Source organism: Gracilinanus agilis, chromosome 3, assembly GCF_016433145.1.
Source record: "Gracilinanus agilis isolate LMUSP501 chromosome 3, AgileGrace, whole genome shotgun sequence".
NCBI lineage: Eukaryota > Metazoa > Chordata > Mammalia > Didelphimorphia > Didelphidae > Gracilinanus > Gracilinanus agilis.
This window is the reverse complement of record NC_058132.1, coordinates 276391871-276418842: the sequence shown is the minus strand read 5'-3', so window position 1 is coordinate 276418842 and position 26972 is coordinate 276391871. Positions and strand designations below refer to the sequence as shown.

The window sequence follows — 26972 nt, the reverse complement described above, 5'->3', positions numbered from 1 at the left end:
GAGTTTCCTCAAACAGGGAGAAGAGATTTACCCAAGGTCACAAAGCCAATAAGTGTCTAAGACTGGATTTGAACTTCAATCTTCCTAACTTCAGGCCCCAGGGCTCTATCCACTGTTCCACCTAGCTGACCCACTCTTCTCTACAATCTCCCACAAGATCATCACAGAAATTATACTAGGTGTGCCTTTACTGAGAATTCCTGACATTGTGAAGATATGAAAAGAGCATGCAGGATGTTAATAGGTTAGCCCTAACTCTCACCAAACAATCAGCCTACTTTTTCTTTCAATTACTTCTTTCTTTGATAATATTCATGTCATCACTTCTTTGTAATTTCATTTTTGTAATGTGTTGCAATCTATTCATGCCCATCAGGCACCTCTTTGCTCCACTGCCTTTTGGATAATCCTCAATTTTTGTTCTACAGAGACTAGAGTTCTATGACTTAAAGCCACACATCACCAGCAGGACACTTGCTAATTTTTAATTGGGTCTTTGTTTCTAGGAGAAAACTGGAGTTATTAAAATAATTTTGTAATTTCCCAAAGGCAATGCAGTCTACTCTCCTACTCGATTTTGTCCCGGAGCATTTGCAATCTAAGACTTATATACTGATGAACAAGATTGATAGGTTGTCCATAGTATTGTATCTCATAGTTTGAACAACATTCTTCGTTCATTTGTTTTTTCTTCTGTGGATGCTTAGGCTCAACTCATTTGAGTGGCTACAGATCTCATCCAAAAGAGTTGGTCATACTCTAGATTTGATGTCATCTACAAACAGAAGCAAATGGAGGACTTCACCATTCACAGGAAAATCTCATCAACTTCAACACCGTGATAGTGACCTTTGGTAAGCATAGAAAACCTCTCCCCAACTCATTCCCCATCTTATGCTTCCTCTGATGTTAAATGCTCAGAAGGCTATAAAATCTTTGAAGAAATCTTATAACATTTTTGTGTATGTATGAGACATACTTCGATGGGGAGAGCCTTTCCAGTAGTATTTCGTTCTATCAAATCAAATGGTTTTCTAGAGTCAGTAAATAATATGCACATTGGGATCTGTATTCTCTACATCTTTCAGTCAGTTTTTTAATGGTAAAAATCACAAAACCCTATCTTGAACTCTTGTTAAAGATAATCACTACATGTGTAGCATATTTTCATACAAGTTTTATGTAGAAGAGAAAATAGGCACGTGGGCTACTAGTTATTATGGTTCTGTCACTTCTTAAAACAAGACAATAAAATCTAAATACTTTTCCCCCATGCCTTTAGCATCTTCACCTTCTTCAGGCATCCATAGAATCAGTCCTCTAATGCTTTTAAAATTGTGTCAGCATTCCTATTGCTATTCTTTATGAAGACATATATATATGTATATATATATGTGTGTACATATATATATATACACACACATATGTATATATATACATATATATACACATACACAAATATGTGTATATGTATATGTATGTATATGGGTATAGACAGATCACCAGATGCATTCTCTACCTTTCTTTTCTTTTTTGACATCAATACGCAATAACACATTAACACATGTTCTCATAAAGTCCAAATGTGATGATTCCATTGTCCTTTACAATATGACTTTGTTATAAACTCATCATAAACTTATTTGGGTGGGTTGCTATTCTTTTTCCAAATGCCATCAGAATGGTTTTGATTGGTCAGGTCTCTCACCAACCATCCTTGAAAATATTTTTCCCTTCCATTTATTCACTATTTTAATACAACATCATTCATAACCTTCCACCATTGCCCTCCATAAAATTTTACAAATGTGACTAATTCTTTCATAAATCTGTCACTGAATTTCTATCTTAAAAGCAATATTGCCAAAAAAATCATTCCTCTTCAAGAACTGAGGTATGAAATGAGAAATCAGCACTCAGGTAAACTTTCTTTACTTTTAGTTCATCCTCTCATGTTTAACATCTGAGCCCTGTAATACAAGAGTAGTCCTTTACAGAATATAGAGGAATAAAGGCAAGGATTCCCCTGAGCTCACCCAAATTCCCCTGAAAACAACTTTAAAAAACACTTAAAACAAATTCTGAAGTGGCAGAATCAACAAAAGACACAGTGAAACAACTTTCTTCCCCAAGACAACTTAGAAGTTGGCAGAAAAAGTCTATCTCCCTAGGCATGCAGTCCAGACCAGGCTGTGACCCAAAAAGGCCAGTACAAACCTTAGGGGCAATGAATCAGCAGTGGCAACTTCCAGAGGCTCTCAATCCATAGAAGGTATAAGAGTTAGATAACTATCAGAAAGATATTACAGAAGACCCTTTTTTGACAGCAGGTACAGGACTCTGTTGCATTGTCCACATGTGGTTCTGGGTCTCAATCCTGGGTTCAAGTCCCAGGGCAAGGAGGAACACTAACACACTAGAGCATGTGTCTGCAGGGCAGCAAGGACAGTTCCAATGCAGAAAAGAGCACTTATGGTCACTCAGAGACCAGAGCACAGTCCAGGAGAGCAGTGGCCAAACTTATCCTTAAGTCATATCACCTTGTAAGAAGCAAAAAGTTACATATTTCCAGAACTGACTCTGAAAGCAGCTGCATGAAAAACCTGAAGCTGAGGACAGTGCCTTCTCAATCAAAATTAGAGCAGAGTGAAACTTTAACATATAATTGTAAGCCAAGAAATAAGCTGGAGGAAACAACTTTAACATATAGTTGTAAGCCAAGAAATAAGCTGGGGGAAAGGAGCAAACAAAAAAATGATAACCTGACCATATAAAGTTACAGTGGAGATAGGGAATATCAAAACACAAACTCAGAAGATAACAAAGTCAAACCTGCTATATCCAAAGCCTCAGAGAAAAATGTGGATTGATCTCAGTTTCAAAAAGAATTCCTGGAAAATCTCAAAAAGTATTTAAAAATCAAATAAGAGAGGGAGGAAGAGAAATGGGAGGGGGAGGTATGAGAGTGATGCAAGAAAATAATGAAAAAAGAGTCAAAGTTTGGTAAAGGAGGCACAAAAAATGCTCAAGAAAAAAAACATCTTAAAAATAGGCCAAATGATTTAAAAAGGCACAAAAAACTTTTGAAGAGAACTCTTTAAAAATAAAATTGGTCAAATGGGAAAATGAGATACAAAAGTTCACTGTAGAAAATAATTCCTTAAAAATTAGAATTGGGCAAGTAGAAGACAATGACTCCACAAGACATCAAGAAACAATGAAACAGGATCAAAAGAATGAAAAAATAGAAGAAAGTGTAAAATATCTCATGAGAAAAACAATTGACCTAGAAAATAGGTCAAGAGGAGATAATTGGGTATTTATGGACTACCTAAAATTTATAATAAAAAAAGAGCCTCATCATCATCTTTCTAGAAATTTTCAAGGAAAATTTCCCTAATATCCTTGAACCAGAGGATATTTTACAGTTATCCACTAGTCTCCTGAAAAAGATCCCAAAATGAAAATTTCTAAGAACATTATAGCCAAATTCCAGAACCCTGAGGTCAGGAGAAAAAATTGCAAGCAACCAGAAAAAAAATTCAAATATTGTGGAACCACAGCCAGAAAAACCCAAGACTTAGAAGCTTCTACATTAAAAGATCAGAGGGCAAACGAGCTAGTATTACAATCACGCATCATATACCCAGTAAAACTGGGTTCCCCTTTGGGGAAAAAAGGGATATTAATTCAATAGAGGACTTTCAAGCTTTTCTTATGAAAAAATCAGAACTGAATAGAAAATTTGACTTGCTAATATAAGACTCAAGAAAAGTATAAAAAATGTAAGCAAGAAAGAGAAATCATAAGGTATTCAATAAGGTTAAACTGTTTGCCTTCTTACATGGGAAAATGATCATTGTAACTCCAAAGAACTTTATCATTATTAGGGCAGTTAGAAGTACACATAGACAAAGAGAATGGGTGTGAATTGACTATAATGGGATGATGTAAAACAGATTAAATTATGGAGTGAAAAAAAAGGGATGTAGTGGAAAAAAGGGGGAAAGAGAGGCAGAATGGGATGAATTAATTCAAATAAAGGAGGCTTGAAAGAGCTTTTATAGAAGGGAGTTGGCAGATGCTTGAATCTTATTCTCACTAAAATTGATTCAAAGAAGAAATCACAAATATATACTCAGTTGGTACTAGAAATTTATCTTACCCTACAAGGAAACAAGAGGAGAAATGGACAGTTGGAGGGAGAGGGCTAATAAAAAAGGAGGGCAGATTAGGGGAGGCATCATCAGAAGTGAAATACTTGAGGCAGGCAAGATGAAAAGAGAGAAAAAGAAAAGGAAATGGGTAATATAGTATGAAAGGAAATAAACAGTATTCATGAAACCAAAAAAAAAGAAAAGGTTTATAATTGAGTTCTCTGATGAAGGTCTCATTTCCAAAAAATATATAGAACTGAGTCAAATTCATAATAATATAAATCACCCACCAGAACTGAGTCAAATTAATAATATAAATCACTCACCAATTGATAAATAGTCAAAGAATAGAAAGATTTCAGAAGAAGAAATCAAAGCTATCTATAGTTACATGAAAAAATGCCCTAAACCACTCTTGATTAGAGAAATGCAAATTAAAACAACTCTGAGGTACCACTTCATGCCTATCAGATTAGCTAATATGACAGAAAAGGAAAATGGCAAATGTTATGAAAATGTGGGAAAATTGGAACACTACTGCACTGTTGGTGAAGATGTGAGCTGAAATAACCATTCAGGAGAGGAATTTGTCGCTAGGTTCAAAGAGCTATAAAACCCTACATACCCTTTAACCCAGCAATATCACTACTGGGGGGTGCAGCTGGATGGCTCAGTGGATTGAGAGCCAGGCCTAGAGATGGGAGGTCCTAGGTTCAAATCTGGCCTCAGACACTTCCTCGCTGTATGACCCTAAGCAAGTTACTCAACCCCCATTGCATAGCCCTTACCGCTCTTTTTCCTTGGAACCAATACATAATATTGATTCTAAGGCAGGAGGTAAGGGTTATTTTTTTTAATGCCACTACTATGTCTGTATCCCAAAGAGTGTTTTTTTAAAAAGTAAAGTCAAAGGATCTATATGTACAAAAATATTTATAGCAGCTCTTGTTACGGTGGCAAAAAATTGGAAATTGAAGAGATACCGATCAATTAGGGAATGGCTGTACAGGTTGTGGTATATAATTGTGAGGGAATAACTATTATTACTAAAAGAAATGATGAGCAGGATGCCTTCAGAAAAACATGGGAAGACTTACATGAAGTGACACAGAGTGAAGTGAGCAAAATCAGAACTACAGTCTGCAGAAACTGCAATATTCTCCACAATACAATTATCCAAGATACTTCCAAGGGACTTAGGATGAAAAATGCTATTCAGATCCAGAGAAAAAGCTGATAGAGTCTGAAAGCACATTGAAGCATATTTTTTAGAAGTTTATTTTTCTTAGAATTTAGTTTTTTATCTGTTTTCTTTTACAATATGACCAATACGGAAATTTTTTGCATGGCCATACATGCGTAAATGTGTTCTGAAAAGGCAGAGAGGGAAAGGAAGGATAGAATTTGGAACTCAAAATTTTATAAAAGCAGATGTTAGAAATTATTTTTACGTGTAACTATAAAATTAAAATATTAAAAAAGAGTGATAAATAATATGATAACATTGAATGGAACTTTGGCAGTACACGTACATATAACTTTTAAAGTTTTTTCACAAATTAAACAAAAATATTGTGTTGTACATCACAAAAGTCTGCCATAGGTTGCTTTTCTACTTGAGCAAGATTCCTGTGAAGAAATGATTCCCAAATCATGACCATAAAGTTATAGATTAAATTAAAAGCTTTAGAAAATCTGAGGAAAATTGTTTTCAGGAGGATGTAGACATTTCATATCTCAAATCCAATATTATAAAAAGCTTAGAGGCCACCTAATCCAACCTATACCTGAATAAGAATCCTCCCTAAAGATCCAGGAAAAGTCCAAGAGATGCATGATGAAAAAAGACTGCCATAGAAAGAACAGATGGAGTCCAAATGCAAACTGAAACATATCGTTCTTTACTTTATTTCCTCCAAGAACTTTTCTCTACTGTAGGCAATATGTGTCTTTTTTCACAATGTGACAAACATGGAAATACATATTATATGATAATATAGGTACAACCTATTAAAAAAAGAATCCTCCCTAAAATAAATTTAAGAGTCATTATTCAGCCTTTGTTTGATGATGTCCAGTGAAGGGGAATTCACTCTCTCTCTCCCATAATTTCCTTTTTTCCATTCATTAAAGTTGTTTAATATGTCAGTGATTCCACCAATCTGAGAACATTCTCCATTGGTAAAGACCATGATTCATTCATCCACAACTTGGGACTGCTGAAAGGGCTTTCCAAATGCAGTCCAACACACTATCTTCCTCCTGCTCAATTCTAGGCTTGGTACATTTTCCAGACAACTGATTGAAAGAATTAGAGAATACAAGATCAGCCTGCTGTGTTTACTGTCTGCTGATTACAAAAAGCATCTGATTCAGTACAGAACACCACCACCTTAATGGCTCTCCTCCAACAATGTGTCTCCTGTACATATGTTAAGAGCATACACATTTAGCATTAGCTGATAAATGTGACTGTGATAACTTTTTTAATGATCCTCTGATTATCAAATGAAGCACAAAACTGGCAGATGTATACCCAACAAATGGTGCCCAGCAATGTCATGGATGATATCCTTTGCAGGATTCAAAGGGAACGGTGGAGCTTGGGGCCGGAAGCTAGAGAAATAGGCCAAAATATGTTACTCCCCTTTTCAATAAGCCCCAGTGGCTCCCTTTTGCCTTTAAGACCTAATATAAACTCATTTGCTTAGTTTGTAAAACCACTCTGGCCCCAACCTATCTTTCCATCCTCATTTGTCAATATTCTTCCTCCCATACTCTGTAATTCAAATTAAATTCTATTTCTCATACTGTCTCCAATGTCCTTGCACTGACTGTTCCTCAAACCTGGAATGCATATCCTCCTCACCTCTAACTTACAGAATCTCTTTCTTCCTTCAAGATATAGCACAAGAACCACTTTCTGTTTTTTTAAGACTTTTTTTTCCTCAGCTACTAAATCTATCCTTCATTTTAAATATGAAATTACTTCATATTTAATATTTTTGTATTTATTCCCTCTATTTATTCTGTATATACTCATGTATACACAAATATGTGTACATACACATATATGCATGTGTCTCCCCCATTAAAATACAGACTACTTCATTCTTTGTATTTAAATCTCCAAAGCCAGCAAATGATAGGCAATTTATAAATGCTTGTTGACTGATTCAAAACAGATTTCTACATGAGAAGACAATCTTGACCAGGTCCCTTCCTTGGACCTGCTATGAAGTCCTCTGTGCAAAAACAGGAGGTGACTTGGGGGGAAGGGATGGATTTAGAGGAAAACACATGGCTAACTGGGTAGCAGAGGAATCTAGGCCAGGTACTTGAGATAAGAGCAAGGCTGACAGTCAGGGAAAGGAAAACAGAGATATGAGGCAAAATGAAGCCAAAGGCAGAAATCAGGAAATCCATGGGAACCAAAAGGAAGGGGGGAAATAGTGAAGTCAACACATTAGTAATTAGTAATCATTTCCAGGCAGCTGAATGGTCAGGATCACAAACCAACAACCCAGATAATAAGAATAAAGAATTCAGACAAGGAATCTCTTTAGCAGAGAGTGAATTTCAGTTGGAGCCTGGGGCTGGAAAGGAAGTAAATCCTCCACTCAGTTCCTCTATTTCTAACCAGACACAGATCCTACCACTCTCTTTCACTACGCTTTATTCCCTCTGGCACATGCCAGGACATCAGCACCATGCCAGCAAACATTAGACAATCCCTTCCCCATTCCAGTCCCTTGCCACTCCCTGCCTTTCACCTCTTGCTCAGGGAATGATAATCAAACCAACATTACTATTCCTACTAGAAAATGCATGGCAATCTATTACTGCTTTATGGATCCACTCTCAGTTCCTGAGACTGGCCACCATTCCTTGGAATGTATCATATCCATCTGTTTCAAGGGTTCTTAACATGGAATCCATGAACTTTTTAAAACATTTTGATCATTTTATTTCAATATAAATTATTTGCTTTGTAATCCAATATATTTTATGTATTTGACAACATTATCACCATACCTTTTAGCCTTGATGCCAAAATATATTTAATAAGGCAAAAACAAAATAAGTCTCAGCCCTCAAGGTGCTCACATTACCTCTATATAAGGAGCATCTCAAGATCCATTTTTGCTGCTGTTGTCTCTGACCTACTAATCATTGTTATCATCATCATCATTTATATAGTGCCCACTATATGTCAGGTACATTATATATATTAAGTACCTTACAAATATTATCTCACTTTAAAATCACAACCACTCTGGAAGGCAGGTACTATTATCCCCAATTTACAGATGAGGAATCTGAGGTAAACTTTTCTTACATATATATATCCCAAATTCCTGCCAACTCAATTCTTGGGACAAGTCTCACAATCTCTCTTGCCCTGGATCCTGTCTAAGTCTCTAACCCTTCGTTCTCCAGTCTACTAGTCTGGGCTCCTGATCCCCAATGCCTACTCTTCCTAGAGTCTAAACCTCTCGCTTGCCAAATTTTGGCTCCTTCTTGCCTTAGGACAACTACTCTGGACTTGACTGTTGACCTATACTAGGAGAATGTAATTCTCCACTCATGAGTCCTAATGCTATGTTTCTCTTACTAGACCAAACACAAATAATTCATAGCATGAGATATTTAAACAGCAGAGAAAAATAAATGACAAAAAAGGCTCTTCCCATGAATACAGTGGGATACTCTCTTCAAAGATGTCCATACCACCAGTGGAGTAGAGGACACTCAAAAAGAAAACACACACAGGAAAAACAGGTGAGTAAAAACCAATTCCAAAGCCTTGAAAGTAGTAGGTAGAAAGGAAGTGTGAGGAGACAATAAGAATTTCTTTTTGCCATAACAGCCATCTACTCAGTAATCATGGAAAAGATGAACTATCATTGTACAACATTTCCCATTCAGGGTCCATTTGCCAACTTTATCTAATGTCACTAAAAGTGAGAACTTCCTTCTTTTGAGAGCATGACTGCCTCATTATCCTTTTCAGTACCCACACTGAGAAATGTGTCAAATCACATGCACCTGAAAAATTAGAGGAGAATCAGGACTGAAAGCTCATAATAGCAGTGATTTCAAATAATGAGAGTCTCTTTCAGTTCTGCTCACCTTAAGCAAAATTCAAAAGATGGCAACTTTTGTTATTCATTACTATATATTTAAAGCACCATTAGTCATTTGCTCTTCATGGTAATTGAACACCAGTTATACTCTACCACAACACACTTCCACCCTTAATAGCTTCCAGGATGTATATCTGCGAAATCTCACCACATTTCACAAATACTTCATTCCCACCAGCCCACTCACAATTTTGCACATTCTTTCATGTTGCATGCATATGTTTGAAAGAGATTTAAGTTCCTCATATTCTAAATTTTCTCTTTTCTCTCTTAAACTTGTTCACAATGACTCTTTTCAGGGTCTCACAGATGGCATCAGCAGAATTCAAATCCAGATCTCTCTACTCTAAGTTCAGGACTTTCCTGGTACTTCAAGTAACAAGTACTTCCTTTAAAAAGCTAGGTGGCACAGTGGATAGAGCACCAGGCCTGGAGTCAGGAGCACCTGTCCTCAGACACTTATGGGCAAGTCATTTAATCTCATTTGTCTAGCCCTTGAGACCCTCTGTCTTAGAGTTGTTGCTAAAACAGAAAGTAAGGGTTTAAAATAATAAATAAATAAATAAATAATCTCTATAATCTTTGCAAATTTAATAGTAGGTCCTGTGTTTTATATGTGTAATATTTCAATTCATCTAATTTTGCAGGTGGCCCTGAGAAATAATTTTGGATTATTAAATACTTACTTAAGTAGATTTTTTTTCTTAAGATCTGAGTATCCTTATGAGGAAGCACAAGGGGCAACTCACAGTCCCAACCCACTCTGATCAGCACTGGAGTTTTGACCCCACTTATTCTATTCCAACATCTCCTTAGGTGATCTGGTTTTCTGGCATGCATGTCTCCCACCCCTTCCCAGGAATTCACTATAATAATGCCAAATAGTGCAGATGCCTGATTGGCAGAGCACACTGCAGCTCAGAACTCCCAAGTTCAAAAGATATATATCAGCTTCTGCTAAACCTAACCCATGTAGCTGAGATTACAGGTATGTGCCACCAAGCCTAGCAAAGGTTGCTTTCAAAAAAGTCACAAAGCTAATAAGTAGTAGAGTCGAAATTTAAATAAAATCTTTGATTGTGAATCAATGACTCCTTTTCCAAACATTGCAAAATGTTTTCCATAATAATATATGACCTTTATCCATAAAGGTCTACTCTGATGCCTCAACATAATATGGACATAAACATGGAATTATTGAAGGCTACACTAGTAGAATGCAACCTAAAGTAGGTCCTACGCCAACCTGGAAAGACTTCAAGTTTAAGCTCTGCAGTGGACTATTTTACATGAATAAACTCAACTAAGGGTTTCTTACCGGAAGGTTGGCCATCAGGCCACAAATTGTTTCCGCCACAAGTCAAGAAATCATCAACCAGAGTATATACGAGCTGAGATAAGCACATATGGAAAAAATACTCATACAGTTAAATTATAAGTATTATAAAACATTTATTACACTTATTTGCAAAATAAACAGCTAGTCCCCAACTTACATATGAGCTATATTCCAAAAATTAGACTGTAAATCAATTACTTGGAACTCAGAACACATTTCCCAATCAAAATAATGATAAATGTGGGAGTCACATTCCCAGGTCAAGCTTCAGAAAGGCTAATTAATTTATGATTGAGTTCTAACTTGAATTCTAATAGTTGCAGATTGAGTTCTAGGTTGTGACAGCAGGAAACAATAAAATGAAAGAGGCAAGAGGAAGGAGTTTCTTCCTCCTTTCCTACAAGCAGGACTTCTCCTGGATAAAATTTTAGAATTCGTAGTTCGATATTGTCCCACCTCCCAGGCACCCAGTGCCATCACACCGCTTTCAATCTCTCAGTGTAGCATTGCACCCAAGTCTCTGCCTCCCATAAAGTGACTCATGATGCACAGCTCTGTGTCATACCGTCCCCATGTCAAATCTCATTCCTTCAGTGCAACTGATCTCAACTAGGTTTGGGAGGACAGCAATCTGGCCAAACTAATTCACAGAAATGGGAATTAACTGACCACAATATGAATGACTTATAGTTCCTTAACCTTTCCAAGCTTACTAGGATTAGTGAAAGGGAATGCTTACCAATTCAAATGAATTTCTATTTGGCAACACTTCACACTATATAATAAAGTGAAGTGAAAAAAAATTCCAGCAGTAACTGGAGAATAGGAGGTAGGAACTCCACTAAGTAATTCTAACAATCTATTTCCAGGGTCAGCTCTCTTCACTATTGCTGATTTTCATAGCTTCTTCCTTTCTTCCACTTCAGATGCCATAGATTCTCTAAGACAGGAGTCGGCAACCTTTTTGGCCGTGAGAGCCATAAATGCCACATTTTTTAAAATGTAATTTCGTGAAAGCCATACAATGCTCACAGTGTGCGCTACTGTAACAACGCCTGGAAAAAAAATTGACTTTATGGCTCCTGCAGAAAGAGCCATATCTGGCCCTCAAAAGAGCCAGATATGGCTCGAGAGCCATACATTGCGACCTCTGCTCTAAGAGATGATTCACAAGTTTTAAGTAAGGTAGAAATGTGATTGGGCAGTTAGGATAGAGCACTGGGCCTGGAGTCAAGAAGACCTGAGTTCAAATCCAGCCTCTGATACTTACTAGTTGTGGGACCCTAGGTAAGTCACTTTATCCTGTTTGCTTCAGTGTCTTCATCTATAAAATGAGCTAGAGAAAGAAATGGCAAATCACTACAGTATCTTTACCCCCCAAAAAAAATGGAATCATGAAGAGTCAGACATAACTGAACAACAGAAATGGTGAACATTCAAAAGAATGGATCATTTCAGAAACGAGCATTTATAAATCAAGAATCACCTATACTAGTATTTTAATATAATTCATGTCCATGTAAAAACAAGCAACATTTTCTCCTAAATTTTACAAAGAACATCCTTTATTTTCCTAGAATATCAATTAACAAGCATTTATGCTAATGGTACAGTCAAAAAGGAAATAGTTCTTGATTTCAAAGAGCTTCCATTTTATCAGAAGAAAAAATTTATACATGTGTAAGAACATACAGGTAATTTGAAGGGGGTTGGTGGAATAAGCAGCAGAGAGGGCCAGAAAAGAAAGTGTCACTCAAGTCAAGTCAACAAGCATTTACTAAGTTCTAGGCACTGTTTTTACTTCTAGGGATACAAAAATAAAGATAAAAGGACAGTCTCGGACCTCAAGAAGCTCACAATCTAATGGGGAGACAATATACAAACAAGCGTGTACAAAAAAAGATATATACAGGATAAATTAGAAATAATCTCAAAAGGAAGGTAGGAACATCAAGGTAGATCAGCAAAGGCTCCTATAAGCTTAGCCTTAAAAGAAATGAGGTTTTCTAAGAAGTGGATGTCAGAAGGAAATATATTCTAGGCAACAGGTACCACTAGAGCAAGGAGATGGGAAATGAAGTGCCTGGAATGAGGAAAAGTAAGAAGGCTGGTTTGTAGAGTATGACAACAACAAGAAAGGTTAGGGCCAAATTGTGAAGAGCTTTAAATACCAAAACAGTCTTTATGTTTAATTCTGGAGATAATATAGAGCCATGGGAGTGGATTGAGAAGGGGCTTGATCTGACCAAAGCTATGCTCAAGTTTGGATCTGTATGGAGGATGGATTGGAATGAGGCAAGACTTGAGGCGGCAGTGAGATCAGTGAGTCCAGACTGAGAGATGATGACAGCTTGTGACTGTATGAATGGAGAGAAGTGGACATGTGTGAGAGATGTTGTTGGGGTAGAAAGGACAAAATCTGAATGCTGACTGGATATATAGACCTAGTGAAAATGAGAAGAAGAGAGATTGTGAACCTAGGTTACCAGAAGCATGATGGCATCCTTGATAGAAATAGTGACACTCGGAAGAAGAGTGCATTTGTTAGTATAGAAACATTCTTAAACTGTAATGCTGAATAGAATGAAATTTATCTCCTCATTGACTGTTTTTAAAGCCCTGAACACAGTTATACTAATTTGGAAATAATTGTTATAATGATCCTAATGGTGTATATTATAACTATGATGTAGTTTTGATGAAGTTTCTTTTCAGGATCATTTTCCATTCACATATTTCCATGTGTGCACACAGATAGATATTTCACTCAATTAAATTAACATGGCAATTGACAACTGAATTGAAAATTAAAATGTTATTACATACCACAGTATAAAACAACTTTTAAGACATTAAAAAAAAATGAAACTAGTCCCCAAACTGAATTACTCCTAAAGCTCTCTGAAATTAGAAGCATATGTTTTCAGCTGACCTACTTCCTTCCCTACACTAGTGTGTTGATAATTAACTTTTGTCCCCTAGGGAATCTCTCAAATATAGTTGAGCAGCACCTGCCACATAAAATACAATTTTATATATCATTTCCCCCATAAATATTTTACTTATTTTGAGCACTTCTAACATCTCTTTAACTGAACTTACATGAGGAAGAATTATTGTAAATTACGACAAGGCAGGAATTATTCCCCACTCCTATCCTTATGAATTATTACAAAGATCCAGGTGTTTAAAGACAAATGAATGAATCATTTTGATTTGTGATTTTTAGGTGTCCAATGCAGTTTTTATCTTTTGTAGCAGGATGGAAAGAACACTGACATTGGAGTTAGATACTGATTTAAGTTTCATTTCTGAGGCCTGCTACCTGTCTAACCTTGATCAAATCATTTAACTTCTATAAGCCTCAGTTTACTTACCTGTAAAAAGGCAGTCTAAATGGACTCTAAGGTCCCTTCTAGCTCCAGACTTATGATCCTCTGATCTTTCATGTATCTGTGATCTCCTCTTTGTCTTCTCATCCTTTACAACATTTGTACAGGTCCTTCTGTAAAACCTCCACATCAGGGCAACCAAAGAGCTAAAGGTACTCCTTTAGGTCTCTTGACATTGTACAATATTAAGGAAAAAATAGCATCAATCTGCTCTGTCATTTTTTAATCCCAAAGATCAAAGTCTGTTATATAAACTTCACTCTATACTATTCCAGGTCTGGGTCAGTTTGCTCGGCTAGTTACAGTAAGTATGATGCTAATAAGGCCAAGGTCACAGGCTTCATAACTACAGTGGTCAGAGATAGCTTAGCACAGGGGGAAAAAACCAACAACTTAGTTTCATAGGCAGACTACAACCTAAACATTATTTCATTGCCTTAGTGATGCATTTATTCAAAATGGAGACTAAGTGATGGGATTCTCAATTTCCATGACATCTACATTCAGAGGAGAAAGAGACCTCCCAGGGCAACGAATTCAGACTCATTTTGAAAAGGATTATCACCTATCTACAACGAATTTGACAAAAGGCTATCCAGTTTCTGCTTAAACATCTTAAGCAGATGTTAAACATCTTCAGTGTTGTGGAAAAACATCTGAAAGCACACAGTCAGCATGGAAATAAGTCAAAAGCACCATCTTCTATGTGAAAATCACCACATAATACATACTGTGTGCCAGAAACTCAAATAAAATGAAATATTTTGTAGGTTTGGTCCTAAAACTGTTTTATCTTTATTCAAATTTTCAATTATTTTTTTAAACATGCCAATTCTGTTAATACTTATATTGATTCACCATGTGAATCTTTTTGGGGATAAAATGTTCAGAGTTTTTAAGTTAATATTTGGAGTTTGGTTCAATTCAGAGATCAGCCGTTTACTATAGTTTGATATAATTCCTGTTTCAAATCTGCATAAACTATACAAAAGTGCCTTGAATATAGGAAGATCAGATAATAGGAAGATAAAAGCTTCTCACAGAAATGTAACCAAAGTACCAAGTTTCTGGTCCCTGAGTTGCCAGTACCTTCCCCTCTAAAGTTACCTTCTGGGGGCAGCAGGGTAGCTCAGTGGATTGAGAGTCAGGCCTAGAGATGGGAGGTCCTGGGTTCAAATCCGGCCTCAGACACTTCCCAAGTGTGTGACCCTGGGCAAGTCACTTGACCCCCATTGCTCATCCTTACCACTCTTCCACCTAGGGGCCAATACACAGAAGTTAAGGGTTAAAAATTTTTTTAAATAAAAATAAAAATAAAGTTACCTTCTATCTACTCTGTGTCTCTAGCTTATACCTATTTATACACATCTCCCTCATTATCATATAAAGTCCTTTAGATTAGAGTCAGTTTTGCTTTTGCCTTTTATCCCCAATTTTCAATACAATGCCTGATACTTAGTAAATGCTTGTTGATTAATTCTTCCAAACAGATCCCTAACTCCTTGAAAAAGTGATTGCCTTTAGGGAAAAGTCACTTTCAAAACCCTTAATCTGTACAACCTTCTTGTATTTCCTCTTCCTTCACCTTCACACAAGAAAAAAAATCAACGAGGAAAAACAATTCTTTTACTTTTACAGGAAAGTATAATTAGGTTCTTGAATTACCATTTCACTCTTATAAAAACCTGATTGAATTTCTGGAAATTATGTGTGGATATCTCTTAGTAACTCCCTTTCTCATTCTTTACAGTTGACTGTTCCAAACCCTTTCTCTCCTCAAACTTTCAACTCCAATTTCTTGCTATATCCCCACAAAGCAGAAGATCTGATCTCCTTTTTCACAGAGAAGATGGAAGTTATTAAAGACATCTCTCTCCATCAATTCCCCTCCCAACTCTCCTCAAAACTCCTTAACTTCAGCACCCATTCTCTCCTCCTCCTTGCCTTGGAGGAAGAAATACCTATTCCTTGCTTTCTCGTCTTTGGATCCTATCCCTTTTCCTCCTCTAGATTCTTTCTCCAGCTACTATTTTCTCTTCTATTTCCTAATATTCCTAATAATCTCCTACTATTCAATTTCTGCTCCACTGACTCCCATGTAGCAGCTTATAGAGGTATTAAGATCCCTCCTCCATTCTAAAAAAGGTTTACCTCAACCCTTTAACCTCCATTCAGTTATCTCTCCTATTTCCCAGTCATTAAAAAAGTATAATAATAGTTCCACTTTGTCCCCTTCCCCCTTGTCAGTCATTACAATTAGTCCTCCATCCTCACCATTCTACTGAAAAGGTTCTCTCAAAGGTCACCAGTGCATCCAAAATTTTTTTAACAACTCCCTCCTTCAGCTTTGGAGGCACCATGCTCTTGATCATACAATCTCTCATTGTTCTTTGAGAGTCTTCTTTGCCAGCTCTTCTTTCTCTCTGTAACCTTTTAAAGAACATGTTCCCCAAAACTTTGTCATTATGTTTGGATCTGGTCTTGCCATTTCCCTATTCAGAATCTCAGTGGTTCCCTATTCTTAGCCTGGAATTCAAGGCCCTTCAAAAGCTAATCCTGCCCATCTTCAAGCATTCTCTATATTGCTCCCCTCAACCCTCCCATGCATTCTTCATTTTAGCCAAATTCAACTACTTTCTGTCCTGACATTCCTAAACTACCCTGAAATCTTTGATTATGCTGTTCACTATACCAGGAATGATCTGCTCTTACCCAAATTGTTAAACCACTATTCATCAGTTAAATCCCAATTCAATTGCAACCTTCTCCATTCTGAAGCCTTCCTTAATCTCCCCAATAATGACCTCTTCTATGTAGCCCCAACTCAGTACTGTTTGTGCATTTTATGTGCACTCTTCAGTTGCTATTTTCTATTAGCACTTAAAAGGTAGGGATTTTGTGTCATCTAAAATTTTGCATCTTACCCAACATTGTTATGAGCCAAGTCAGATCTGGGCTATTTTCTGAAATTGCCACACTTCTTGCTTCAACTTGTATTTGTCACTTAATATACTATTCAAACTTGATACCTCCTCCACTTTTTTTTAGCCCATTACCACTGTACTTTCCAGAACATACCACAGGTCCTAGATCTGGAAAGAATCTCAAGAATTCACCATCTAGTCTCCAAATTGCCTCACCTTCAGTTAAGTAAAGCATTATTAACCTCTTTGACAGATGAGAAACTGAAACCCATAGTCTTCTGACATTTAACAATTGTTAAATACTGATTAGGTATAGAGTGCCATGTTGAAAACTAGGGAGAAGACAAAATTTAGATACCATAGTTTCTTCCCTCATGTTGCTTATTGTCTAAAAGGTGGGCAAAATATAAACACACAAGAATATAGTCTAAGTGCATTATAGAAGTAGAAAAAAAAATCCATCACATAGGAGGTCTGAGGAAACCATGTTAGGAAATAGGGCATATTATAAACTTTGATGGATGAAGTGGTAGCATTTAAGTTGGACTTTAAATGATAGCCAAGAATTCAAGACAAATAGGAAAGGGAAGACATTCTAGACACAAGGGTGGGGGGAGGGAAATGACTCACCCAAGGCAAAACAACTAGTAAAGAACATTTGAACCCAAGTCTCTTGTTTACGGAATAAATGAAATGAAACTCACAATGTACTATGAAACTAGGTTTCAGTCACTTGCCACCAAACACCATTTTGACCTACCCACTTTATCCTTTGACACATTTATCCTAATCAACATTTGTGTGTGCAGCTTTTTAAAATAAAGGGGGTGTTTGATGACTTCCGAGAATTTCACATGATAAGTCTCTTGCCTTCCAAAGTAAATGCATTTCCTTTCTTCCTCTTAAGCCTCTGTGTGTTTTTCTTTTACCTTTGTACTTATATTACATATATATGCACATGTATATATAAGCATTTTGGAAAATGGTTAAAAAGAAACATTACCAGAATTATCAACATAGAGATGGCTAAAGTTTACTGTTTTTTGCCACACTTGGATTGAGAAAAATGAAGATTCTTTCAAAATTACGTTCTATTTAACAGCTAATTTGACTGCAATCTTAGAAAAGAATATCATCACCCAAAAGAGCAAGATATTAAGCTAAGAAAAAGAAAACAAGATAGCGAATGCTGTGTTTCATGAACAATCATCGTAGTTCAATTACAGGAAAAGTCCTGTATAGCTCAGTTCGTTATCGTGTTTCACTCTGAATTATTGTTTCCATTTTAAATACTCATACAGAAAATCTCATCAATTTATACTCTAATAATCCACAATTTGTTGTAACTTGGACAATGGTTAAACCGAAGTTGATTTTGCTACATGTAGGTAAATGAATTTAAAGGATTTCAAGGGATCACAAATAATCCTTTTAGAAAAAACTTTTCAATTACATTGGATGTTCTATGTAGATAGAAATAACTAAATATCATTATTATCTATTCATTACAGCAGGTCCCCAAGATGTACTACTTGCAAATATTTTGTCACTCTAAGTACTTGAAAACAAAAACAAAAAAACCTGTATTTTTTATTTTAATACTCTCAAAATACAATATTTCCTTACTTTATACTTAGCTTTCCCATGGTTGATAACGGGTTTAATTCAAATTAGTGGGATTTTACTATACTTTCAATGTCATAGCTAGAGGAAAGACTATATTACATTTCCAAGGTTATTACAGAATCCTCTTGGCTCACTGGTTTCCCCATCTATAAAAATACAAGTATATCCAGGTATTTATAGACAAAAAAAAATAGATGAGTAAATCAGTTTTGTTTGTGTGGGAAGATACTGGAGATCGTATCCTAGATTTAACAATGTAATACATTCTCATTTGGGAAGAACATTATAGGAGAGGGGAATTGGGAATTGCAAAATGTCATTACAGAATTCAAGGAGGAGTGAAGAAATCACTGTTCTTAGGGTAAGAGTTAGGAATTGCCACTATCCTCTATACATTGGCAAAATATCCTATTCTCTTTAATCATCAAGGAAGAGGCAATGTCCCATTATCTCCTAGAATGCCCAAACACTTGGGAAATTTTGTAAATACGATGACAGGAAAGAATAGACTCCATGCCCTGTGCTCCCCAGGCAACAGTCTAGGAGAGTTGGCAGACCTATATATTCTATTCTTTGTTTCACATTTGACTTTGTAGCATGGGCCTGGGAAATAGCCAACCTCCAAGATGATGCTTTTAATTGCCATTTCCTCCTCATCATGGCCTAAAAGACAGGTAAACTCCAAACTACTTATATTCATGTCTAAAGCATTAGATTACCAAAAGTTCCAATTCAACTCAATAGCTTTAGAAATCTAGATTCCTTAACTTTTCTGTGCTTTTTTCCCCCTCTTAAGAATATGGGATGTATCTGTCTTCTGCTACATAAGGACATCGAAAGACAATTTAGATGTAAGTGAAAGTATTTTGAGCTATTTAGAGAAACCTAATGAAAAATTCAAGGTAATTTCATCTTTTGATTTGAAAGCTACTTCTTATACTTCACCTAAAATGATATAAAATTATGTCAGAATTGACCTTACATATCCAGACACCAAAAAAAGGGAGATAAAGTGGCAGGAGAGAGATATAATGCTTTGTGTCAGTGTGCTGGGAGTCAGGCTTTTCACTCAACTGTCTCCTGCAAATCAAGAGAATTTACTGCACTCAAAAGGACAAGAAAATAGGCTGAGAGTTAGGTTAAAATTACTGCCTGTCCAGTAATTGGGTTTCTAAATCATAAGTTTCCTACTTTCGGCTAATCCTATTTAAGTCTTATGGTAGAATCACAACTATCTCTTGCCAAAAGTGTTTTCCCACACTGTCAAAAACTCAGTTTGGGAAGAGGTGTGCTACTAGAGAATTTGGAGAGAAAGCTGGTATAAACCTCTCCTAGAAGATCATTCACTATGCCCCACCATTTTGGGGAAGAGAATTCAAAAGTCACATTGAAGTTATATTTATAGATCTAGTAAAAACTTCTAGCTCTGCTAATGGAAATGAATCATTAAAATGTTCTACTGATTTACAATATTCAAATTGCTGTCAAAGAAAATTTAAAAATACATACATCCATATATGAACTTCTGAAAACAGAGGCTAAATGACTTGCCTAAATGAATCATAGTTAGAATGAGGAACAGACTTTTGATTATCCGATGTTGTATCCTCTAGGACAGTGATGGGCAAACTATGGCCCTGGAACCAGATGCAGCCCCCCTGAAATGTTCTATCCAGCTGTGCAACATCATTCCTAATCTGAAGAATACAATGAGTAGGATACAATACAATGAAACTTCAAAAGAGTTGCCTTAGAAACAGACTGACAGATGAGCATTTCCTTTCCTTTGGCCCCGTCTTTAAAAAGTTTGTCCATCACTGCTCAAGAACAACCACTTAAATCAGTACATCCCCAGATCATAATTTTTAAAAGCTCTGTCTTCTCTTTTCTCTTTTCTTTTGCTTAGTGTTTGTATGTTTGTGTATGTGTGACTATTTGAGAAGAATTTAGATAGTGTGGGAGAGAAAGAAGTCCTCTTAGGAGTCAAGAGACCCAGGGCTTTTAATTTGCTGTGCCTTGTATGACCAGTTATGGGATCTGGAGCAAATCATTCCACATATCAGAGCTGAGCTTCCTCATCTGAATTTCAACTAGATGATTTCTGTCATTCCTTCTGACCCTAGTACTCCAAGATTCAAAATTTGTAGATGAACTTCTGTTGCCCTGAAATACATAAATACACATATATTAAGTTCTCTTGTTTTATCTGAGAAACCTTTCTACACTAGCTTCAAAATTAAAGCACAGAATTTTCAGTGCCTCAATTGTATGATATTAGGAACTGACCTGAAGCTCAAACTCTTTTGACCAGTCTCAGTATGTTCTTGACAAAGTTAGGTACATACTATATTGTGTTCTGCCCAGTGAATCAATTAAAATTGACTTATCCTTAGCCTTGATCTGAACCAACCAACTCAGGAAATACAACTACTTTTCTTGGGAGCCATTGGGAAGACTCTATTCGATACAATAATCATTTATTAAGTGTTTAATATATGTTGGACATGGTGCTAAGTGGTGGCAATACAAAAAGAGGCAAAAAACAGCCCCTGACCTCAACGAGTTTCACAATCTAAAAGCATTCATAATTTCACTAAATGCTAAACTTTCAAGGCAGCATTTCTCCTGAAGCCTCCTTATCCTTCAGCATATCTGATGTCTTGATTTCAGATAACTACTACACTCAATCTATCTGCAAACAGAAATGGGCACCTTGAACCGGCGGCATCCACTCCCTCTTTCTATTCTTACCCTTGTTCATCACATGTTTCAATCACAAGAATAGTCAAAAGGGAGAAGAGATCATACATATTCAGAAGCATTTTACCAATGTAGGATAATTAGAAGTTAAAAAAAAAAAAAAAGACCTTAACCCCAGATAGAGTGACACTGAAAACTTTCAAATGTATTCTAGTCAATTTACTACTTTTCTTTCCGCCTAACTTGGTCTATAACTCTCACCAGGTCAACAGCCTCCAAAAGACAATCTGACTCCCTCATGAATCCAGGATACATGACGTCTTCCAGCTTCCAAATTTAGGATTGATCCAAATGGTCATAATTCAATTTATTGGTCCATAATAAAATCCCATTCTAACTCTTAGTCAATTAGGAAGCCTCCTAATTTCTCTGCTGGGTTTTTGTTTGTCTACTCATATTACTAGCTGTAATTACTAGCTGGCTAGCCTTTCAGAGTAGAGGAGAAAATAGAAAAAAAAATTAGATACTACTAAAATTTATCCCTTGACAACATGATCCAAAAAATCCACAACAATCTGGGGTAGGAAAACCAAAGTTTGGGTCCTGGCTCTACTACTTTTGACCTATATAACTTGGGTCAAATTATTTGACTCCAAATTGTGGCTTTTTTAGGTCTTTGGAATAAACTTTATGTGGTAGTTTCTACTTTGAGTGGGAGGAGGGTTAGATTTCTAGTAATCCCAGTAAAATGGGTGGACCAAAATAACCCCAATTTAATTAGCTGGCTTCATTATACACTAATCTCCTCCCTCTTTCCTTTCAAAGGTCTAGTCAAATTGGTCTTCTCTGTTTTTCACATGTGCGACTCCTTAAAAAAAAATCTCTCTTTGAGAACAAGAATTATTTTTTTTCTTTGTACCCCTAGAACTTACAGTACCTTGCATATAGTAGATGCTTAATAAATATTGAATAATTCATTGATTGGTACATAGTAAGTACTTTAAAAATGTTTCACTATCACATTTTCCTCACTTTTAAAACAAAGTGGTAACACTTGATGACCTCAAATATCCCTTCCAATTCCAAATTCTATGATCTTCTTGTCATACTTAGAACACAAAATCAGAATGCTAGAAGAATTCTTGAGAGTTCTACAAGTTAATTCCTTTGTGTCTAGGTATCACTATATAATCTATTTCAAAAGATTTTCAGAAAGACAGCCTCCCCTAGAAACATCATTCCAAGATTAATATCTGGCAAATCCCTAATCAGAAAACTACACCTTATTAAAGTTAATTTTAATCCATCTTTCTGTAATTTAATAATTTCAGAATGTCAAAGAATAGCTAAAGACTATTTTATTAAGTAACCTTTCAATGTCCTCTCCTACAGGCTGAACAAAACAAATCCTACTGACATGTGTTGAAAGAAACCCTTTGGAAGAATTTTTTTGGATTTTCTACAAGATTCTTCTTGAAAGAAAACTACCCTCAAATTCTAGAACTCAGAATTGATCCCTAGTGTTCAAACAAAACAGGAAGCAAAGTCAATATTACCTTGGGGAATTTGCAAAGTCACATTAATGCGACCTTACAAAACTAAAAAGAGTCGCTTAAATGCTTTAATTTATTCTGTGAATGTTTTCAGGCCAATGCTCACATATAGATTCTTCCTTGACCACTTAGTTTTTACAATAGCCATAAGAATAGAAATTTAGATTTGATAAGGGCTTTCCAACAAGTAATCTCCACTTCATTCCCAAAAGGTTTTTCACCATTCTTCACTAACAGACCCATCCTCTCAATTGTGAACTGGATAGAACTAAAGGACATACTACTGAATAAGTTTCAAAAGCTCAGACTACAAAGAATCTTTTGATTTTGAAAATGTCGGGATCTTGATCATACTAACGCACCCTAAGATCTTTAAAGGAAATTATTTTATAAGCAAAAAGGGCCCAAAGCAGACAAAGAAGCAAAGTTGTTTTTAATATAACTAAGTCTTCTCTGTGAAAATTACACTAAATTCATGGAATTTCCACAAGAAATCTCTTGACTCTCAGGGTAGCAAGAATTCAAATATTAAGAATTCAGTCATTAAACAAATAAATTAAAGTGACTAATGTGTCCTAGGAACAGGGGCAAGATCTTCTAAAAGATATTTGTTACTTGGCAGAGCCACTGTTCAATTTCATTCCATAAGGTTAAGGTAAATTCATATTACCATATTTTACCCCTTCTGAAGAAACATGAAATTTCTCTGCTTTGTCTTGCAGACATTTTGGTGGGCATAGTTGTGCTATGCAGAAAAAAAATAGGAACAATGTACCTCTTTTTGTGAACCAAGTTACCAGTTTTTTTCTTAGTCTTCTAAGCTAATCCAAATACCTTCTATATTAAAGAATCCATTTTATTAAATTGACAAAGTCTTTTCTGGAAAGATATCTGAAATATCTTTGACAGAAATATAAAAAATGTATATCAGATGAAATTAGCCTGAAAGTCATTTGACAATACAGGTTTTTTATAAACTTGGGGAAGAAAACCAGAAGCAGAGAAGGATATTGATCTGTATGCTATAATCAGCAGCCTGCAATAAAAGAATAATGGGTGAGTTTAGTAGAGATACAGATAAAAAGGAAAGTTTGAGCCAAATTGTTCATGGGATGCCATGGTAATATGAAAAGAGGTATTACTGGTGTATAATTAGGGCTTCCAACAGTTTGATTCAATAAAACATTCCTAAAAATAGGCATCTACAAAATAAATACCAGAAAGCGCCAAAATATTTTCAATGTTCAATGTTTCAAGATGAACATTTATGTGTTGAATAAATAAATGGCAAAAACAGAAAAATATCTAACTGAATCCAAAATGTATTTACCTACTAGGGACTCATAATACACATCTAAATGCTTAAAGAATGATGGGTGGAGTGATAGAACCTCTTTCTGAGAAATCTGAAGCATTACACATTAAATAATCTGTAAATAAGCTTCAAACATGACCTTTAGGATAAAGTCTCCATTCGATATTTTTTAATCTTGTATCCAGGCAATGTTGATTAGCCAACTTCAATTTGAGGCCAATTATTAAAAAATAAAATTGATCAGCAATCATAATAAATTAGAAACACATCACACAAGAAACTGAGTGACCAAGGGGAAATATAACTTCCCAAGGTCACACCAGCAATCCACAGCAGAGCAGGGGATAAAAGAGCCTCCTAGTGCTAGGATGACCAGATCCCTGCAGTAACCCTAGAGCACACACCATGAAAGCTGCTGTACTGGAGTCAAGGTGACTCACCTTTTCATGGTTTCTTCAAAAATGTGGCTTCCCTGGAGTGTTTCATTTGCTGCACAATTATAACAAAAATGAAGACAGTTTGGTAGTTGGACAGCTCACCAAAGTGAAAACTCTCAGAAACATTCATTGTTCCCGGCAATAACAAATATAATCAACACACTCCCACTCCACACTCAAGTTCCAGAAGACAAGAGGAACTAACTAATAGAGACCCTAATCAATAAGATAACTGTTTGTCAGATGTCTTCTACTACAATTTTATCCAGATCTGAAAACCTTTTCTCCAAGTGAAAGGAAACAAAGAAGTTATCCTAAACTAAGAACAATTTTGAAAGAAAATTAGCTTCTCTATTTCTCCCTCATGACCCACGTTAAGCGGTCTAAATGAAGGACACCCTCGATGCCCAACCCTCAGCATCCCAGATGACTGTGGGTGACCCAGATCAGAAGAGGTCCCTCCCTGCCCGCAACTGTTTTCTGAATGGCAAGGGAGGCCACACCTTCTGAAGATGCTTTTCCAAACCCAAGAAAACACAAACTTCCAGTTTGGGGACTCGCAGTCCCCTAAACAAATTCCATTTCCTTCCAGCCTTCCAAAGCCTTTGAGCTCTTTCCCTCTCCATACACAAACCAACTCAGCTGTGGAACAAAGATGCTTCCCGGATTAGAGATATTTCCCACTCTGAAACCATAAAGAGGCAAGAATTGGCCTGGTAAGAGGAGCGAGAGGTGGGGAGACTGAGTCGCAGAAGGAAGAAAGAGAAGTTCCGAAAACATAGTCAGAAAGAACCAACTAGCCCCAGCCCCAGGCAGGCATGTGTTTGTATTGTCTGCTTGAGGGGCGGGAAGGACCGACAGCCGCCTTCCTACACGTGGAGGCGGCCGCGAGGTTTCCACTTCTGAGCCCGCCTCCGCCCCGCTCAGAGAGGCCGGGCTGCCTGGACCAGGTGCCTTGAGCTCTCTCTCTCTCTCTCTCTCTCTCTCTCTCTCTCTCTCTCTCTCTCTCTCTCTCTCTCTCTCTTGCTCTTCTCCTCCTCTTCCTCCATCCCGCTCTTTCCTACCTGTCTGAGGATGAAACTGGTCGAAGTCGTACTGCCATCAGATCTTTTCAACCTGCTCCTCCGGGTCGTGGTGCCTCTGGCCACCTGAAGTCGACAAGATGAGAGAAAAAAAAAAAAAAAAAAGATGAGGACTTGAGGGAGGAAAACAGGGTCACTGGCCAAGGAGTGAGAGGGCTGGCCATTCATCCAATCCGAATGAGCCCCAGGCAACTCCGGTCCAAATCTGAGTCCAAGTAGCCCCCAACACACACACACACACACACACACACACACACACACACACACACACAAGAAAAGGAGCTCCAAACACCCACCACATCCATTAACAGAGATTCGAAGGAGCTGGCTCAGGAGCTCCCAGCATCGGACGGTGGGGGGAGGCCAGCCTGCTCTTGGAGCCGGAACGAGAGACTGAGAGAAGAAGGAAAAGGAGGAGGGAGGGGGAAGGAGAGGAGAAAAGAGGGAGGAGAAAGAGAAAAGGGGGAGGAGGCAAAGGAGGAGGTGGGGAGCGGAGGCTGCTGCTGCAGCTTCGCAGGACTCGGGGTACTGCACGCCAAGAGGCAGGAGGAGGTGGTTCCGAAAGCTAGCGAAGGAGGAGGTACCTGCGAGCCGGGGGAGTGCCGCTCGTCTGTAATCCCGTTCTTGGTGTAGGAGGAGGACGAGGAAGACAAGAGCTGGGACATGGCTTAAAGCCTCATGGCTTGCTTGCTCCTACTCACTCCGGATTCCGGCCAGAGGGTTTGGCAGGGGCTAGGATTGAAGGGAAGGGCAATGACTTCCCTCGCCCCCTGGGTGCCTGGGCGCAGCGGCAGCATCAGCCAGAGCAGCCACTGCTGCCAGCCTGCCTGCCTGCCTGCTTGCCTGCCTGCCCGCGGGGTGGATGGATGGCTGTGACTCCCGCCTCCAGTGGTACTTTTGCAGGAGCGGCACCTTAAAGCTACAGAATCACTTTCTTCCTCTGAGCCAGGTGGGCTCCGGCGAGAGTAGCACACACTCAAGGCGCAATGTGTTGGGGTGAGGAAGAAGAGAAAGGGTTTTATCAGTGATTTTTCTGGCCTCATGGTACAGAGAAAAGGTTCAGACCCCTCTATTCCCATCCAACTGAGCTTTCCAGAAGATGAAGGGAGGGGGGAGAAGAGGGAGATAAAAATACTGCACAGTTTTACATGCGAGACAAAGGAGGCACAGTTCATGAATCAGGACTTGGAGATGGAGGCTGGTGCAATGTAGCACAGTTGAGAGAGCAAAGGTGTGGGATGGGTGTGTATGTGTGTGTGTGTGTGTGTGTGTGTGTGTGTGGTCTGCTGTTACAGAAAGT

The 26972-nt window shown here is 37.4% G+C and overlaps 1 protein-coding gene across 3 annotated transcripts in view; it reads right to left on the bottom strand.

Moving 5' to 3' along the window:
- CACNB4 (calcium voltage-gated channel auxiliary subunit beta 4) overlaps positions 1-26380 on the bottom strand; it is a 349523-nt gene extending 323143 nt beyond the window's left edge. For 2 of the 3 annotated variants that reach the window (XM_044669874.1, XM_044669876.1), the window contains exons 1-2: positions 26257-26380; positions 25655-25738 (exon numbers count right to left, since the gene is read on the bottom strand). In XM_044669874.1, the coding sequence (XP_044525809.1) occupies positions 25655-25738; positions 26257-26337 (165 nt within the window). In that variant the 5' untranslated portion in view covers positions 26338-26380. Of the gene's footprint in view, positions 1-25654; positions 25739-25968; positions 26045-26256 lie in introns of those variants that run through there. The other variant, XM_044669875.1, reaches the window with a different exon arrangement.
- Positions 26381-26972: the final 592 nt, after the last annotated feature.